We start from the raw sequence: 19,683 nt of genomic DNA on the forward strand, positions 1-19,683 counted from the left end.
CATTGGACAAACAAGCAGGAAGCCTGCCACCAGGATACATGAACATCAGATGGCCACCAAACACCCACTCTCACTAGTTTCCATACATACAAAGAAGGACACAACTTTACTGGGACAACACACACATCCTAGGGCAGGTGAAACAAAGACATGCACAAGAATTGTTAGAAGCATGACATTCTAACCAGCACTCCATCAATAAACACATCGATTTCGATCCCATCTACCTTCCCTTAAGAAAAAGAACCAGAAATGACATCACCCACCTTTAAGAAACCAAGACCTATAATTAGAGAGCCGGGACATACCAGCAGTGCTTCACGGGAGACTCTCACTGATGAGAATTACCTGGTCATGGTGACGAAACATCTGAAACAAACCTTCCAGCTCAGTGAACTAACTCGCATACTTGCAACTTGCTTTTGATTTGCAGTTTGTTTTTATTCCATACTTGTTTGCATGGATTTCCTTATCATGTTTTCCAAAGCAACACCATACTTGATTAAAGAAAAACAGATGAAAACTTGATCATTTTTGCAGAAGACCAAGTTTTACTGATCAAAAGGAGGAAATATATAACTTTTCTCAATATGTTGTGGAATTTGATTTGTTATTGGAACGTATACAAATATCTATTTCATGAGGTTCAGTACTTGGGGTAGCTGATCATGTGACCATAAAACTAAAGTTAATGAATATTTTGCTAAGACTTGTTTCATTAAACCTTTCTCATATTTCTCCATCAGTTGGTCCAGAGTCCAGTGTTCTAGTGAAACTGGTTATAAATCTTTTGCAGTTGTGCAAGTCTGCCTCTAATCACCCTGCTGGAAAAGATATTCTTGGTAAGTATTTAATCAGTTCCGATTCAATTGATGCTTTAAGTAAACCTTGATGTTGAACTGAGACTATTCATGAAGAATTATATGTATGCGCTGTAGAAAGGAACTGTAAGCGTTACCCTCAGATTCTTTAAATTGAACCTTCTTTTTGTTATTTGGCCATGGAATATGGACATTGCTCGTTAGGACAGTATTTATTGCTCATCCCTAATTGTCCAGAGGGCAGTTATGAATCATCTACATTGCCGTGGGTCTGGAGTTACATTAGGTCAGATTCTACCTCTGTCAATATTTTGTGTTATCAGCATCCTGATGATTATTAATGTTGTCAAATAGTATGCTTATTTGATTACTTTCCTCTGGTTAATTCCACATTCCTGTTACTATGAGGCACTGATTGTACATACAGTTTTTGGAACATGTAATCTGGTAAACAGTACCTCCCAGCTAAAACCGAAAGATGGATGGGTAGGGAATTGCATTTTGGAATAACTGGCCCCTGACTTTAAACCTTGACCTCAGGCATTTAGAATATACAGGTAATACTAAGAATAGTAGTGAACAGTTTTTTTGGCAGACTGGCTCCTCAGAAGTCACCATTGCCATTTTTTAAAATAACTTAGGTGTGCAGAGCCCTAATTTTAAAATTTGCATAAGCCAAAGAATTTGTATAGTGAACCTTGAGGAAGATAACAATAAACTTCAGCTTCAAGAGGTCATAAACTGGTGAAAAGGCAAATACATAGTAGATAAGACTTAACACTGAAGTTGTGAAGTGATGCATTCTGTATGATGCAAAAATAACGATATAAACTAAAGGGTATAAATGTAAAAAAAACAATAACTGGAAAGGTGGTTTAAAAGGAACATGGGATCTCTATTTTATAAGTAGAAGTATAAAGTACAAAATAAGGAAGTTGTGATATAAAACATCTGGTTCAGGCTCAATTAGTGTATTATTCCCAATTCTGGGTGCTACACTTTAGGAAGGATATGAAGGTTACACAGAGGTTGCAGAAAAGGTTTGCGACAATGGTTCCAGGGGTGAGAGACTTAAGAGTTACTTTAGAGAACTGGGGGTCTTCTCATTAGAGAAGATTAAGAGGAGACTTGGTGGGCTTGTTCAGAATCTTGAGGGGTTGAAAAAAGTTGTTAAATAGAAACTGTTCTCATTGATGGTAGAATCAAAACCAGAGGGCACAAATTTGGGAATTATTGACAAAAGAAACAAAAGCCATGTGAAGAAAAGTTTTTGCTGTGCCAAACAGTTATGGTCTGGAGTGCACTGACTGAAAAGGTCATGGAGACAAATTTTGGTTTTCAAGATAAAATCAGATAAGCTTATGAAGGGAATCAATTTCCAGGACACAAAGGTAGAAAGATCAATGTTGCTCTTACTGACAGACAACATCAGTGTTGTGCTTTGATTCTATCAGAAATGCATTCAAGTCATCTCAATCTAATCTCCAATGTTCACTTTCACAAAACAGGATAATTCTCTCTGATCCAGCTCACTCAGCAATGGCATTATGTGAAATGCAGGAAGATGCTGATGCAAGAGAAGATGCACTTTTTTTAAATTAGCTAGCATGTTAATTTTATCCATGCCAAAGCTATATCTTAGTCCAAAAACATTTGGTACTGGCATAGGGTGCAACACAGAAAAATGGTGTTTAAGATTTGTTCCAATATTCACTGGATTACTAAAGCTGGCTGGTGCAGTGCAGTAACCATTTGTTACAGTGGTATGTTTTGTCAAAGGCTTGTCATGCATTTTATTGCTAGTTTTGTTTTATTTGCTTTACAATATCCCACCATATACAAAATAATTGAACATCTCTTTTTCTTATGATTTCAGAAGCTGCAGGGAGTTGCTTAGGGGAAATAGGTCCCATTGACTTTTCTACCATTACTTTACAACACAAGAAGGATGAAATTCATTGCAAAGCAACAGAACTGTTTAAAGAAAACAAATTTAAATTAATTTTCATTATCTTAAATGTAATTAATAACAGTCTCATTGACCAATGGTGAGTTTATACAGGTTTTGAAATGAAGCTCATAGCAAACAAATGTTTTGCTGGTCTCTAACCTATTGGCTTTCTAGCCTATATCCAATGGTGTTGTTTGTGCACTCACTGATATTCAACCATTTTCCATATTAACTTGTATTATCTTTTAATAATTAATCCTTTGTTGTGCATTGCTATATTGTACAGTACACAGTTTATTTTATATCTTATAATAATGTGTATATAAATCTGTAAGGGACAAATCACACAAGTTAACAGTTGCATTTAGGACTATGCTCATAATTGTTTTATTAGACTTACTTGCATGTCTGTCTTATTGTATAGTATTACACTTTCACATTTATATAATGTATTCAATAGACTTCCAAACCAAATTATTTAATTTCAATTTCATGAATTTGAGGTAATTTTGCTGTAACTGATAAGCCTTTGTTGCAGACATCGGTCTATAGATTCAGCTGCATAGAATTCTCTAATTGCATAGCTCTAAAAGGGGCCAGTCAGCCTGTCATCTTCTTTTTGTGACCCCAGGAAAACGTCTTCCCTTTTCTCACTGGACCTTCAATTTTTATTTCTTTAGATTTCTTTAATTCTCTTTGGAAAACCACAATCGAATCTGTCTCCACTACACACTCAGCTCGTGCATTCAAGGTCCTAACCACTCACTGCATTAAAAAAGAAATGTCCTTGTCATTGTTTCTTTGGCCAGTCATTTTAAGTTGGTGTCCTGTGATTCTTGATCCTTGCCCTAACTGAACAATTTTGTTTTTATTTTGTTAAGAATCCTCACAATTTTGAATGCTTCTATTAAATTTGCTCTTAATCTCACCCTCTAAGCGAAACAGCCAGGTTTTATCAATCTATCTATGTAAGTGAACCTCGTCATCCATGGATCCCTTCTCATGATTCTTTTCTGCATTCTCTATAATGTCTTCACATGCTTCCTAAAATGGGGTGCCTCGAATGAAACACAGTACGCTAGTTGAGGCCTATTCACTGTTTTATGCAGTTTTTTTAATAACTTACTTGCTTTTATATTTATATACAGCCAGCATGCCATATGTTTTATTAATTCCCTCTCAATGTGCTATGCCATTTCCAATGATCTGTGTGTACACATAACCCTAGGTCCTTCAGCTCCTGCACTTGCTTTAGAATTGTACTTTTTTATTTTCTGTAGCCTCGCTATTCATTCTACTTAAATCAAATGCTTCTCAGCTTTAAGAGTGTTGGACCAAAGGGTCTGTTTCTGTGCTGTACGTCTCAATGACTCTCTCTGCTACTTGTCTGTCCATTTCACCACCTTATCTATGTCGTCTTAAAATCCATCACTGTCCTCCCCTGTAGTTCTCAATGCTTCCAATTTTTGTGTCAAGTGGAGATTTTGAAATTGTGCTATGGCTGCTCAAGTGAAGGTTCTTAATATATCTCAAGATAAACAAGGGTTCCAACATAGACTCCTGGGAATCCTATTGTCAATAAGTGCCTCCAGTCCATAAACTATTTGTACACAATTGTTGTTTCTCATCACTCAGCCAATTTCATATCTGTGGTGCTCCTTTCCCTTTTATTCCATTGGGTCTAGCTTTGCTGATAAGCCTGTTAAATGTTTTTTATCAGATGTTTTTGGAAGTGTATGTACACCATATTAATGATACAACACTCATTAGTCTCCTGTATTATCTGATCACCATCCAATTAATGGGTCTCCTACATCTGCAGTGCAGTGGATGGGGAATGTATACTCATTAGTAGCTTGAAAAGGCTTGTCTCCCATGTTAGTCAAAGTCATAACAATTGCCTGTTAAAGGCTTTAGAACTTGTTTGAGACCCACTACCTGTGGTTAGGAAGCCAGATCACTGATTTAAATGCTATACCTGCTTCTCTGGGGTTCAGTCTATTAAACAATTGTCATTGGGGATTTTTAAGCTCCAGTTTCATATCCGTTCTTATTGCTCTCCTTTTACTTCAATGATAAAGACAATAGGGAAGGGTATAAAACTAACATTATACATCCTTTCTCAGCAGTCTTCTGATGGGTAGTTTAGATTAAAATTAATTTCATACTTCCATCTCAGATACAGCAGTTAAGAAACCTGTGCTTTGTCCCGCACCGAGATATGCAATTATATTTTCTACAGTTTGGAGATGTAATCAGGTGCTACATATAAAATGTTCGGATTTGTTTTCATGGTGTGAGGTGATACCGCCAAGGCTATATATGTTTATTCCTAATGAAGGGCTTTTGGCCGAAATGTCAATTTTCCTGCTCCTCAGATGCTGCCTAACCTGCTGTGTTTTTCCGGCACCACTGTAATCTTATTGCTTGTCCCTAATTGTACTGATCAGCTGCTGCTGGATCTTCTGTTAAGATAAAGTTGGAACTTTTCTTTCACCACATGCAGTTTTTTTCAGGCCTGGATGCTGGAAGCCTATAACAGTCCAGCAATCTGGGCTGGGTTGACCTGTTCTTTAGTGTAAAGCCACAGAAAAACATTCAGGCCAATTCATTTCACATCCAAATCGAATTTGCACTCAATCTCTGATAGGGAGAATTAGAGGATAGATCAGTTCCTGACTCCTGGCAACCAGTTCTGAATGATCACATGATGTCATTTCAGACCTGGAGTGTCATTGGTCACTTTACATGTGGAAGAGATCGAAAAAGAATATCAAATAAGTTTAGAGAAGAAATCTGAATACTCAAAAGTTGATTGCTTGATTTTGATTAAATTGAAGGAATTGCCAATGAAATTAACAGCAGTCCATCTTCCTATTTTTTTTCCCACCAGTATTGAAGTCCGTTTTGCAGCTGCTACTTGTGCAAAAAATATTCTAGCTACACAGTCAGGTCACCAGTTCTGGGAACTAAGTAAAAATGATCCACTTGGCCCAGATCCTATGCTGATGTATTTGCACCCTTTCCGAACAGCCAAAAGAAAGGTAATCATCCTTCATCACTGTGAACCTTGATAATTCATAATGTAAAATGAGAATGAGATTCATACTATTCTGCTTTATCTCGTCTGAAATTACAATGTATTGGATGCATGTGATAACCAGCAATTAACATTAACAACAGGTATAGGAGATGTTCATTGGAGTTTAGTTGACATTGCCTTTGTCCAGTACTGTTTGTTGGAATCAATTAGCAAGAAAGTAATAGCAGCACATTTGAAAAAATTATATCCTAATCATGCAGAATCAGCATGGCTTCACAAAAGGGAAATTATGTCTGAGTAATTTATTAGAATTCTTTTGAGGAAGTCTCAGCCAGAGTATGTGGAGGTGAGCCAGTCGAAGTGATGTATTTGCACTTCCAGAAGGCATTCAACAAGGTACTTCACAAAAGGTTAAGTCATATGATAAGAGCTCATAGTGTTGGAGGTAGTATATTGGCATGGATCGTGAATTCACTAATGGGCAGGAAACTGAGTGGAGATAAGCAGTTCTTTTTAAGGTTGGTGACCTATGACTAGTGGAGTTCCACAGGGCTCAGCACTGGGACTGCAACCGTTTACACAGTATATATTAATGATTTTGAAGAAGAAAATGAATGTACTGTAGCCAAATTTGCAGAAAACATAATAGGTGGAAAGGCAAGCTGAGAGAAGGATACAAACAGTTTACAGAGAGAGATTGCTTGGTTAAGTAAGTGGACAGAATGTTGACAATGGAATATAATGTGAGTAAATGTGAAGTAGTTCAGTCTGGAAGTGAGAACAGAAGAGCAGAGTATAATTTAATTGTGAAAAACTGCAGAAAGCTGTAACACAAACGGATTTGGGGATATTTGTGCAAGAAACAGAAAGCTAGCATACGAGCAGCACGTAATCAGGAAGGCTGATGGAATGCAGGCCCTTATTTCAAAGGGGATGGAGTATGAGAGTAGGGAAGTCTTACTATAATTGTACAAGGTGCTGGTGAGATCATGTCTGCAATACTGTGAGCAGTTTTAGTGCCCTTATTTAAGGAAAGATATTATTTCATTGGACATAGTTCAAAGAAGGTTCACAAGAATGGCCCTTGGTATGGAGGGATTGCCTTATAAGCAAAGGTTAAGCAGGTTGGGACTCTACTCAATGGAATTTAGAAGAATTAGGTGATCTCATTGAAACCAACAAGATTGGTAAAGGTTTTGACAGGGTCAGTGCTGAGAAGATGTTTCCTGTCATGGCAGAGTCTCGGACCAGAAGGCATAGTTTCAGAATAAATGAGTGACGGTTCAAGATTGAGATGAGATGGAATTTCTTTTCTCAGGGGGTAGAGTCTCTTTGGAAGTCCTTATCACAGAGAACTATGGAGGCAGTCCTTGTGTATATTTATAGCTTCTGTAGATTCTTGATCAGTGGGGGAATCAAGGATTATGGGGAAAGACCAAGAAAATGGTTGCAAGGAATGTCAGATCAGCCAAGATAATATTGAATAGCGGAGCAGACTCGAGGAGCTGAATGTCTTTCTTCTGTTCTTATTTCTTACGGTGATATACCTCCAGATCCAGTCAGTGGATAGTGAAAACGGCTGATGTGAGCTTAGCATCAATAACTACTTTGTTCATTTCTGTGCTGAGGAGAGGGAAAGTCAGTCAGGTTCCTAATTGTTATGTGGTGGTTCCTCTGGGGATATCATTGAAATTACAGCGTAATCGGAAACAATTTTAGATGGTTACCACCAGCTCCACACCCAAACTTTATACTTTAACATAAATTTCCTGTTCTTCCTTGGTACTGGGACTTCAATGTTGTGGCCATTTCGGAGACATGAATAGAGCAGGATGAGGAATGGATGTTGCAGGTTCCAGGGTTTAGATCTTTCATTAAGAACAGGCAAGGCAGTAAAAGAGGGGGAGGCGTGGCCTTGTTAGTCAAGGATAGCATAACGGTGCTGAGAGAACCTTTGATGAGGACTCATCTACTGAGGTAGTGTGGGTTGAGGTTAGAAACAGGAAAGGAGAGGTCACACTGCTTGGAGCTTTTTATAGGCCTCCTCAGAGTTCCAGGGAGGTGGAAGAGAGGATTGGCAAAATTATTCTGGGTAGGAGTGAAAGGAACAGGGTGGTCATTAAGGGGGACTTTAACTTCCCCAACATTGACTGGAAATGCTATAAATCTAGTATGCCGGATGGATCAGTTTTTATCCAATGTGTACAGGAAGGTTTCCTGACACAGTATGTCGAAGGGCCGACAAGAGGGGAGGCCACACTGGATCTGATGCTTGGTAATGAACCAGGCCAGGTGTTTGATTTAGTTGTAGGTAAGCACTTTGGAGAGAGTGACCATAATTCAGTTACATTTAGTTTAGCCTTGGAAAGGGATAGGTACATGCCACAGGCCAAGAGTTATCAATGGGGCAAGGGCAATTATAATGCGATTAGGCAAGAATTAGGATGCATAGAATGGGGTAGCAAAATGCAGGGGATGCAGACAGTGGAAATGTGGAGCTGGTTTAAAGAACAGATATTGGGTGTCCTTGATAGGTATGTCCCTGTCAGGCAGGGAGGAAGTGATAAGGTAAGGGAACCGTGGGTTACAACAGTGATTGCATCTCTTATTAAGAAGAAGAAGGAGGCTTATGTATTGATGAGGCAAGATGGTTCAAATGAGGCGATGGAGAGTTACAGATCAGCCAGGAAGGATTTAAAGAGAGAGTTAAGAAGAGCAAAGGAGGACACGAGCAGTTTTTAGCAAATAGAATAAAGGAGAACCCTAAAGCTTTCTATGGTATGTGAGGAATAACAGGATGATTAGGGTAGGAATAAGGCCAGTCAAAGACAGAAGTGGGAAGTTGTGTGTGGACCCTGTGGAGATCGGAGAGGTGCTAAACGAACATTTCTCATCGGTTTTCACTCTGGAAAAGGAGAATATTGTAGAGGAGAATAATGAGGTACGAGATATTAGACTAGAAAGGTTCGAGGTTAATTACGAACAGGTGTTATCAATTCTAGAAGGAGTGAAAGTAGACAAGTCCCCTGGGTTCTAGAAGGAGTGAAAGTAGACAAGTCCCCTGGGCCGGATGGGATTTATCCGAGGTTTCTCTGGGAAGCTAGGGAGGAGATAGCAGAGCCTTTGGCTTTGATATTTGAGTCATCATTGTCTACAGGTTTAGTACCAAAGGACTGGAGGATTGCAAATGCTGTGCCCTTGTTCAAGAAGGGCAGTAGAGATGACCCAGATAATTATAGACCAGTGAGCCTTACTTCTGTTATAGGAAAGGTTTTGGAAACGATTATAAAAGATAAGATTTATAATTATTTCGCAAACAACAGTTTGATTTCAGATAGTCAGCATGGTTTCGTCAAGGGCGGGCCATGTCTTACAAACCTCATTGAGTTTTTTTGAGAAGGTGACCAAGCATGTAGATGAGGCTAGGGCAGTTGATGTGGTATACATGGACTACGGTAAAGCCTTTGATAAGTTTCCTCATGGTAGGCTGTTGGAGAAAATGCAGAGGTGTGGAATTGAGGGTGATTTAGCAGTTTGGATTAGAAACTGGCTTTCTAAAAGAAGGCAGCGAGTGGTGGTTGATGGAAAATATTCAGCCTGGAGCCCGGTTACTAGTGGTGTGCCGTAAGGATCGGTTTTGGGAGCACTGCTGTTTGTCATTTTTATAAATGACTTAAACGCAGGCATTGGTGGATGGATTAGTAAATTTGCAGACGACACTAAAGTCGGTGGAGTAGTGGACAGTTTGGAAGAATGTTACAGGTTGCAGGGGGACTTGGATAAACTGCAGAATTGGGCTGAGAGGTAGCAAATGGAGTTCAATGCAGCTAAATGTGAGGTGATGAACTTTGGGAAGAATAACAGGAAGGCAGAGTACTGGGTCGATGGAAAGATTCTTGGTAGTGTGGATGTGCAGAGTCCATGTACATAGATCCCTGAAAGATGCCACCCAGGTGGATAGTGCTGTTAAGAAGGCATATGGTGTGTTAGGTTTCATTCGTAGAGGGATTGAGTTCCGGAGCCACAATATCATGCTGCAACTATACAAACCGCTGGTGCGGACACACTTGGAATATTGTGTACAGTTCTGGTCCCCATATTTCGGGACGGATGTGAAAGCATTGGAAAAGGTGCAGAGGAGATTTACCAGGATATTGCCTGATCTGGAGGGAAGGTCTTATGAGGAAAGGCTGAGAGACTTGAACCTGTTCTCATTGGCAAGAAGGCGGTGAAGAGGTGATTTGATAGAGACATACAAGATGATCAGAGGATTAGGTAGGGTAGACAGTGAAAGTCTTTTTCTGAGGATGATGACTTCAGCATGTACCAGGGGGTATAACTACAAATTGAGGGGTGATAGATTTAAGACAGATGTCAGAGGCAGGTTCTTGACGCAGAGAGTGGTAAGGGCATGGAATGTCCTACCTGCTAAAGTAGTCAACTCAGACACATTAGGGAGATTTAAACAATCCTTAGATAAGCACATGGATGATTTTGGGATAATGTAGGGAGACGAGCTGAGAATAGTTCACAGGTTGGCGCAGCATTGAGGGTCGAAGGGCCTGTTCTGCACTGTATTGTTCTATGTTCGATGTTCCACATTCGATGTTCCACATATGCTGAAATAGTTTAAGTTTTGCTCTAACTCTGTCTAAATTTATCTAATTACTTTCAACACCTGTTATAATGTTTTCCGTATTTATTAATCCTTTGCGTTAAAAATGTCTGACCTTTTTAAACTTTTGACAATAATGCCAAATGTATGTTTTCCATTATCAATTGTCCAGAAGGTGACTCAGCGTTTTCTCAGGGGCAATTGGAGATGGTTAGTAAATGCAGGCATTACCAGCAATGCTTACATGCAATGAGTGCAAATACAGGTCATGTTATGATTGAAATGAGCAAAGCCTACTCTAAAACTGTTGTGGTTCTGTTTGCCGAGCTGGGAATTTGTGTTGCAGATGTTTCGTCCCCTGTCTAGGTGACATCCTCAGTGCTTGGGAGCTTCCTGTGAAGCGCTTCTGTGATGTTTCCTCCGGCATTTATAGTGATTTGTATCTGCCGCTTCCAGTTGTCAGTTCCAGCTGTCCGTTGCAGTGGTCGGTATATTGGGTCCAGGTAGATGTGCTTATTGATTGAATCGACAGATTCAATCAATAAGCACATCGACCTGGACCCAATATACCGACCACTGCAACGGACAGCTGGAACTGACAACTGGAAGCAGCAGATTCAAACCACTATAAATGCCGAAGGAAACATCACAAGCGCTTCACAGGAGGCTCCCAAGCACTGAGGAGGTCACCTAGACAGGGGACGAAACATCTGCAACACAAATTCCCAGCTCGGCGAACAGAACCACAATAACGAGCACCCGAGCTACAAATCTTCTCACAAACTTTGAACTACTCTAAAACTCTCAAAGGGGACAGAATACTAAATTCATGTATTACTAAGTCTGACTCTAAAACGTAGTGGCACAATGGCCCAGTGCTTAGCATTGCTGTCACACAGCACTAGGGATGCAGGTTCATGGTAAATTGCCCTGTAGTGTCCAGGGATGTGCAGGGTAGGTGGGTTAGTTATGGTAAATGCAGGGTGACTGGGGTAGGATGGTCAGTGTGGGTCTGGGTAGGATGCTGTTTGGACAGTCAGTGCAGACCCAATGGGCTGAATGGCATCTTTCTGTACAGTAGGGATTCTGCAAATCTAAGTCAAATTTGACAGTTGGAAACAGATTGTGACTGATCTTTTAATTCCTGTCATAATATTGTACATTTCTTTCCACTTTTTCTGCTCCAAAAATATCTTATTTTTCATCGTGATTCTGTTCTCAAATCTTTAGCATTATTCCAAAGGTTCTGTTTCACGTTTTCGACAGTTACAATAACATTTATGTAATGGGGTAACCAAGACAGCATTCAGGACTCCAGTTATGACCTATTGAGACTAATAATTTTGAAATAAATAACTGTCTAAATGACCCTGATAGATGGAATGATGGACTAGATTTCACCAGACAATATTTTCACAAGCAATCAAACCAAAAATCAACATAAAATTATACAAGCATTAATTAACCAATGGCATTTCAATGAAAATGATGAGTTTCATTTCTAAATTATCGATACAACAGCTATTTCTCTCAAATGTCCCAGCATCCCTCCCAGCATGCATTCAGTACTACATGTTGTCTCAAAGTCCTTTGAACTCTGTCTCCCATGTGTCTGATCTTGTAGTTTTTCCATTTACTGGATTTGGCCCTTGAGTCGTTTTCACCCACAGCTTTATTCTCTTTTTGTCCCATGATTGACATCATCAAGGTATGTTCCTGCTGAATCACCTTAACTAGGTTACCAAAAATCTCAATGACAGAGATGCCCAGGGATTCCTTTCTCAACCTCTTCAATAAACTCCCTTAAATTGTCTGGCCAACTTTGGCAAAACTGGAGCAGTAGCAATGGATTTCAATTTCTGATCCCTTCTTCAGTCCTGCCTTTAGCTTTCTGGTCTTTTTAATAGTGGTACACATCATGCATTCTGTGTGCTGTCTGCAGTATAGTGGGCTGAAACCTAATAATGCAAATTAAATTCTGTTTGCTTTTTTTGATTACGAGTTGAATGGCATTACCACGTAAGGAAAGGCTACTTGTGTCCAGACAATAGCTAAAAGTAACACTTTTACCTTTTGGCAATGTGTGTCCAGTCTCAAAGTTTGTAAATCTCATTCAACTACTCCATCAAATTTGCATTCAATTATTCCTTAAATTCTTGACTTATTGTCTCTGTGGATAAACTTATCTCTGCATAAAATGGTTGAAACTAAATGCTCTCCCCTGAATTTTGAGGTAGATGGTGGTGGCATAGTGATAATGTCATTGGGCTAGTTCTGTAAGCCTAGGCTGATATTCGGAGTACACAGGTTTGAATCTCACTACAGCAGTTTATGGAATTTAAATTCAAATAATACACCTGGAATTGAAAGCAAATTTTAGTAATGGTAACCACGGCCATTATCATCAATTGTCATTAAAACTCATCTCGTTCACTAATGTCCTTGAGGAAGGGAAACTGGCATCCTTGTCTGGTCTAGCTTTCTGATGATTCCAGATCTACAATGTGGTTGACTGTGAATTGTCCAGCAATTCAGGGTAGACAACAAGTGCTGGTGTTGCCAGCAACAATCAAATCCCATGAAAGAATAAGTACAACCTTCAGCCTGTGTTCTTTGCCTTCTAACATGCAGTTATGTGATAATATTAAAGTATCAGTTTACTTGATCATTACTGCACTTCATCCGGTTCCTTTATATATTTGATTTACTACAACAGCCAAATGTCAGTTGAGACCAGTATAGCGCCAAGATAGTTTTGAACCAGTAATTTTTAACAGCAAACTATTTTAAATCTTTGTTTGCCTGGTTTCAGGTTCAGGAGCTGCCAGTAGGCAACAGTTCTAGACCATCTGGAAATCTTGATGATGACTGTTTGTGGATACCTCAGTGTGGAAACCATGACAAATGGTTGAAAACACTGACCTGTACATTGCTGGACAGTGGAGGTGTGAGAAGTGAAGTTCTACAGTTAATAAAGCCTATCTGTGAGGTAATTTTGAATCTGTTTAAGCTACTGGATGATGTTAATTATTTGTTCTGTCTGCATGAAAGTTTAATTTAATCAGTATTTCAAAATGTATAAGTTAGTGAAATAAGGTACTAAAGAATATATTTATCACTGACTACCTGCTCATGGAAATCAAATTAATGACAAGTTATTCTTACGTAGTGCCTTTAATGCACTAAATGTCTAAAGCAGAATTATATACAGTCACACATGGTGATATTAGATCAGATTGCCAAAAACTTGGTCAAAGAGGTAGGTTTTAAGTAACATGTGAAAGCAAGAAAGAGAGGCACAGATGTTTGGAGATTGTGTAGACCACTGTGGATTTCTTTCTCTAGCTTTGGACTAGACTACTCTTGCAGCTTCATTTTTTCTCACAAGCTTCAAATTAAGCCCAACACCCCATCTGTATATCCCACAGTGAGTATTTTCTCTGTTTGAGCACAGGTCTAATGAACAAATGGTTCCTCTGGGTCTTCCCACTCAGTGAAATGCAATTGATGCATGGTCAGTCTGCAACTGCCTTTGTCCCAAAACTGAACTACCACTTGCTACTGTCAACAAATATACAGATTTATTAAACAAAACAACCATCTAATCAAGACTCCTATGACAACATGACATGCTTTGAGATGTTCTCAAGTAGAAATGTATATAAATATTTCACTTACAACACAGCTATTTGATTATTTAATCCATATGATTAATTTATGTTTCTAGTGGCTATAATTACCCAATTTCCAGACTCCAATTCCATTTCAAGCTTCAAGATAGATCATTAACTGTTCAAGATTTTTCACTATCAAGTCTGACCTCAAAAGCTAAACATAACGTATATGTTAAGTATAGTAAACACTGGCTTGTTTGAGCGCATTTATATCAGCATTCTATTTATCACTTTCTTAATCAGACACTTTCACTTTTCTACTATTAAAACTTTAATTCCTAAAACTATAAGTTGAATACAGAAACATGAAATATGAAGTAGATGTTTGCAACAGAATAACAGAATTTTGCAAGTTGTAACTTACAAGATGTACTGAGTTTTTAAGGTCTGCATGCAAATGTAATTTTGGCACAATGTGAATGTAAAGTTGCAATTGAGTCATTTTCTACTGTTGTCTCGTTTGTTTCATCAGGTGAAGACTGATTTCTGCCAGATGGCCATTCCGTACTTGATCCATGATATCCTCCTCAATGATGATGATAACTCTTGGCAGGTGTTACTATCTAATCATATTCAAGGTTTTTTTAATGCATGCTGCAGAATGGGATCAGGCTCTAGCCGATCCACCACTCCGGCCATCGGTGACTCAGGTAATTCATTGTGCTTTTGTCCACTATAATGACATTTCATCAACTGTTCAGATATTTCAGTGTTGTGTGTACATATTTGCTTAACATTTGTCATTTGAAGTAAAATTTGAAAAGTGAGAGAATCCAAGTGTGAAATCTAAAATAATTAGCTCACTTAGTTCGTTACCAACCTAATCACCCTCTGCTCAGTACCTCTAGCATTAGAGGAACTGGGATTAGGAGCTTAACAAAATGAAAGAAGCAGCATTGTGATTTTTGAATTATTTGCTGTAACACTGAGGTCACACATCCATCACTTAATCATACTTAAAGCTAGAACGAAGGAGACCAACATGGGATGGGGACAAACAGCAATGATTGTGGTGTGAATTTTCAATCTGGGATCAATAATCTGATTCCCAGAACATTTCTGGATATCAACCAAGCAATGCAGTTTTCAAAGTGCCAGCTACTAATTTGCCCAAAGTAGAGTGGGGCATTCGGTTAGGCCCACTAACATGGAACAATAGTGGGACTGAAGTTGCTGTTGCCTTTGCAAGTGGGTGATGTTACAACCAGATGAGTCAAATTTTATTTGTTTTGGTCTTAAAGAGCAGTCTGTTTCTGAAATATAAGCCCATAATGCTGCAAATTTCATTTTAACAACAAAATGGAAACTTATTACAAAACAAGATTAAAATAGAATCATGAAAATTGTTTACTTATGATACAAATTCAAAGATTTAAACACCCGAAATGCTCCTTTTTAAATTGGAAAGGAACAAACAGCTTTTGTATAGTACCCAAATCACCACGCCAAGTACATTTCCCAAAACACTGCTCATATAATATAGGCATTTTCTAACACCTCAGCAATTTTATGTCATTTGTGGCTTCAATTTTTAGTCTGGAATAGTGATGGCTTTTTCCTGGATCGACTACACGTCTTAGCTTTTCTGTAACCCACTTTAATAACCACTTCTGGATTTTTATCCCTAAACTTCTCGTCTGGGACTAGCATTAATTTTTCACTTCAATGTAATCTAATCTATCATTACCTGACAGGAGCACTGCTCCTTACAGCATTCTGTTCAATGATCTTCGCACTAGCCAAAGTAAAAAATGAAGCTAATAGTCTCACAGTTATGGTCACTTCCCATAAGCTTCAAAAAGCTCAAAATCCAGAATTCTCTAACAAACCTTTGAGGCCCCATTATTTACTGCGCTGGGGTGCAAACAATCTACAATAAACAAAGGTTAGTTGGTCCATAAACCAATCATTCTACATCTAGGTTTTAAGATTGATTTAGAAGAAATCACAATTTTTACAGAAATACATACAAGTTAACTATTAACTTACTCAAACAGCAGACCCTAATTCTTATCAAGTAACATGAAAAATTATACCTGTAAATACCACAGTTTATCTCACAATGAACAGAAGGGCATTGGGCCAGTGGTTGTTTGGCAGTCGTCCCCAAGAAACTCCATCTTTTCTGATGTCTCAAATGATACGACTTGAGACTGTACTGGAAAGAGTTGTGCTCTTCCTTCTGTCTGTTTTAAAAAAAAAGCAACAGTGAGCTGGAAGACCAAGGAGGCACAGATAGAGATGGCCACAGATACCAGCAACCTTATATTCTGCTCAAGGGTCCAACGCCCTTTACAAGACCAAACATGTAATCTCTAGCAATGGCAACTTTATGTCACTGCACAAGCAACTGAGTTTCATCTGTTCTCTGACATTTATTTTATACTGCAATCATAAGGATTAATTACTCCTGGCAACTGTGTTCAAACGTGTATCAAATCCAGCATGTTTACTTGGCAGCCATTTGAAAATTGCTAACTGGCTCTGTATGCATTTAATTGGAGATGGACAGGTTTCTCGCTCACCTTTTCTTTCTCTCTCTCTCTATCACGACCTCACACGCACTCTCTCTCCCTCTCTTACTCCTAATTTGAATGCCACCCTGAGGCATGAAAACAAGTGACAGTGTCCAGTTGTGTGACTGTCCGTGCCCATCCTTACCTACATTCACCCTTAAATTACATCACCATTATACTTAAAGTAGATTAAAGTAGCAACGGAATAAGAGGATGTTGTATATGTTGTAAATCATACAACTGGTGAACAAAATACACTGTTTTTATACTGATCCATTTGCTCACAGCTGTTGTTGTTGTTGTTTTGATAGAAACAGACAACCTTCCCCACGGACAAATAGACATAACATCTCGGCGTACCATGCTGGCAGTGGTCGATTACTTGCGAAAACAAAAAAGGTCTTGTCATACGTAGTTCTTTTTTAACTTATAATTACCCAACAAGGCTGTCACCATCTTGAAAACAAAAATGTGTTAACTATGGTTTAACTTCTTCAGAATGTTTTCTATTGGGAGTCTAAAGAAAACACCCAATAAAGTAACTGCTGCTTTCCTGTTACTGACTTCCACCCATAATGACTCAGTAGGCAAACCCTCCTCAGCAACCTGCTTCTCTGCAGCTGTGATGCACTCTCTAATTAACAATGCCGCCCCCAGCCTCTCTCCCCCCCCCCCCCCCGCCAAAAAAAACTCCCAGGAGCAAATCAGATGATTCTGTGTTTGCTAACGGGAATCCTGGAAGGTATGTTGCCTCCCACGTGCCAGGGTCCAGAATGTCTCTGATCAAATCTACAAGATTCTGAAGGGGGAGAGTGAGCAACCAGAAGTCGTGGTGCACTTTGGCACAAATGACAGAGCTAGGAAAAGGGATGAGGATCTAAAGCTTGATTGAGTTTTTTGAAGAAGTACCAAAGAGGAGTGATGAGGGCAGAGCTGTGGACGTGATCTATATGGACTTCAGTAAGGCATTTGACAAGGTTCCCCATGGGAGACTGATTAGCAAGGTTAGATCTCACGGAATACAGGGAGAACTAGCCAGTTGGATACAGAACTAGCTCAAAGGTAGAAGACAGAGGGTGGTGGTGGAGGGTTGTTTTTCAGACTGGAGGCCTGTAACCAGTGGAGTGCCTCAAGGATAGGTGCTGGGTCCTCTACTTTTCGTCACTTACAGAATGATTTGGATGTGAGCATAAGAGGTAGAGTTAGTAAATTTGCAGATGACACCAAAATTTGTGGTGTTGTGGACAGTGAAGAAGGTTACTTCAGATTACAGCAGGAGCTTGACCAGATGGTCCAATGGGCTGAAAAGGGCAGCTAGAGTTTAATTTAGATAAATGTGAGGTGCTGCATTTTGGGAAAGCAAATCTTAGCAGAACTTAGACACTTAATGGTAAGGTCCTAGGGAGTGTTGCTGAACAAAGAGACCTTGTAGTGCAGGTTCATAGCTCCTTGACAGTGGAGTCGCAGGTAGATAAGATAATGAAAAGATGGCATTTGGTATGCTTTCCTTTATTGGTCAGAGTATTGAGTACAGGAGTTTGGAGGTCATGTTGTGGCTGTACAGGACATTGGTTAGGCCACTTTTGGAATATTGCATACAATTCTGATCTCCTTCCTATCGGAAAAATGTTGTGAAACTTGAAAGGGTTCAGAAAAAATTTACAAGGATATTTCCAGGGTTGGAGGATTTGAGCTATGGGGAGAGGCTGAACAGGCTGGAGCTGTTTTTCCTGGAGCATCAGAGGCTGAGGGGTGGCCTTATAGAGGTTTATAAAATCATGAAGTTCATGGATAGGATAAATAGACAAAGTCTCTTCCCTCGGGTAGGAGAGTCCAGAACTAGACTGCTTAGGTTTAGGGTGAGAGGGGAAAGATATAAAAGAGACCTAAGGGGCAATGTTTTCAGGCAGAGGGTAGTACATTTTATGGAATGAGCTGCCAAAGAGAGTGATGAAGGCTAGTACGCTTGCAACATTTAAAAGGCATCTGGATGGGTATATGAAAAGGAAGGGTTTGGAGGGATATGGGCCGGGTGCTGGCAGGTGGGACTAGATTGGGTTGGGATATCTGATCGGCATGGATGAATTGGACCGAAAGGTGTGCTTCCATGCTGTACATCTCTCCGACTCTATGACCTGCATCTTTCTCATTTTAGGCGTCAGCTGAGCACTGTGTGGGATGATAACTTCTGGTTGGATCTGAACTACTTAGAAGTTGCCTTGACAGCTCAATCATGTGCAGCTCACTTCACAGCCTTGCTATGTGCAGAGATCTATGCAGATAAAATCAGATCTGAAGAAGAGGAAATGAAAAGGTACCAGTTGAAACTGTAGCAAATAATTGCAAACCATTATTTAATACGATCAGAGATGTATCCGTGACTGAGATGACACATTTTTGCTGACAGTCGAGCATTCTGTTGACTTGTTTAATTCTGTCATCTCATAAACTGGCTTCAGTTAGGATCTTAGGGCGTAGGTTTGCTCGCTGAGCTGTAGGTTTGATATCTAGACGTTTCATTACCTGGCTAGGTAACATCATCATTGGCGACTTCCAAGTGAAGCGAAGCTGTTGTCTCCTGCTTTCTATTTATATGTTTGTCCTGGATGGGGTTCCTGGGGTTTGTGGTGATGTCATTTCCTGTTCGTTTTCTGAGGGGTTGATAGATGGTATCTAGATCTATGTGTTTATGGCGTTGTAGTTGGAGTGCCAGGCCTCTAGGAATTCTCTGGCAAGTCTTTGCTTAGCCTATCCCAGGATAGATGTGTTGTCCCAGTCGAAATGGTGGTTTCTTTCATCCGTGTGTAGGGCTACGAGGGAGAGAGGGTCGTGTCTACTGGGGCTAGCTGGTGTTCATGTATCTTGGTGGCTAACTTTCTTCCTGTTTGTCCTACGTAGTATTTGTGGTAGTCCTTGCATGGAATTTTGTTGATGACGTTGGTTTTGTCCATGGATTGTACTGAGTCTTTTAAGTTTGTTAGTTTTTGTTTGAGAGTGTTGGTGGGTTTGTGTGCTACTAGGATTCTGAGGGGTCTTAGTAGTCTGGCTGTCATTTCTGAAACT

The 19,683-nt window shown here is 39.6% G+C and overlaps 1 protein-coding gene across 2 annotated transcripts in view; it reads left to right on the forward strand.

Moving 5' to 3' along the window:
• atm (ATM serine/threonine kinase) overlaps nucleotides 1-19,683 on the forward strand; it is a 165,957-nt gene that overhangs the window by 77,037 nt on the left and 69,237 nt on the right. For both annotated transcript variants that reach the window (XR_006311919.1, XM_043691843.1), the window contains exons 33-39: nucleotides 747-842; nucleotides 2,698-2,869; nucleotides 5,666-5,816; nucleotides 13,243-13,419; nucleotides 14,577-14,754; nucleotides 16,932-17,019; nucleotides 18,776-18,934. Coding sequence is in view for 1 of the 2 variants with exons in the window: in XM_043691843.1 (XP_043547778.1) it covers nucleotides 747-842; nucleotides 2,698-2,869; nucleotides 5,666-5,816; nucleotides 13,243-13,419; nucleotides 14,577-14,754; nucleotides 16,932-17,019; nucleotides 18,776-18,934 (1,021 nt within the window). In the remaining variant the exon portion in view is untranslated. The remainder of the gene's footprint in view (nucleotides 1-746; nucleotides 843-2,697; nucleotides 2,870-5,665; nucleotides 5,817-13,242; nucleotides 13,420-14,576; nucleotides 14,755-16,931; nucleotides 17,020-18,775; nucleotides 18,935-19,683) is intronic.

This window comes from Chiloscyllium plagiosum, chromosome 6, assembly GCF_004010195.1.
Source record: "Chiloscyllium plagiosum isolate BGI_BamShark_2017 chromosome 6, ASM401019v2, whole genome shotgun sequence".
NCBI lineage: Eukaryota > Metazoa > Chordata > Chondrichthyes > Orectolobiformes > Hemiscylliidae > Chiloscyllium > Chiloscyllium plagiosum.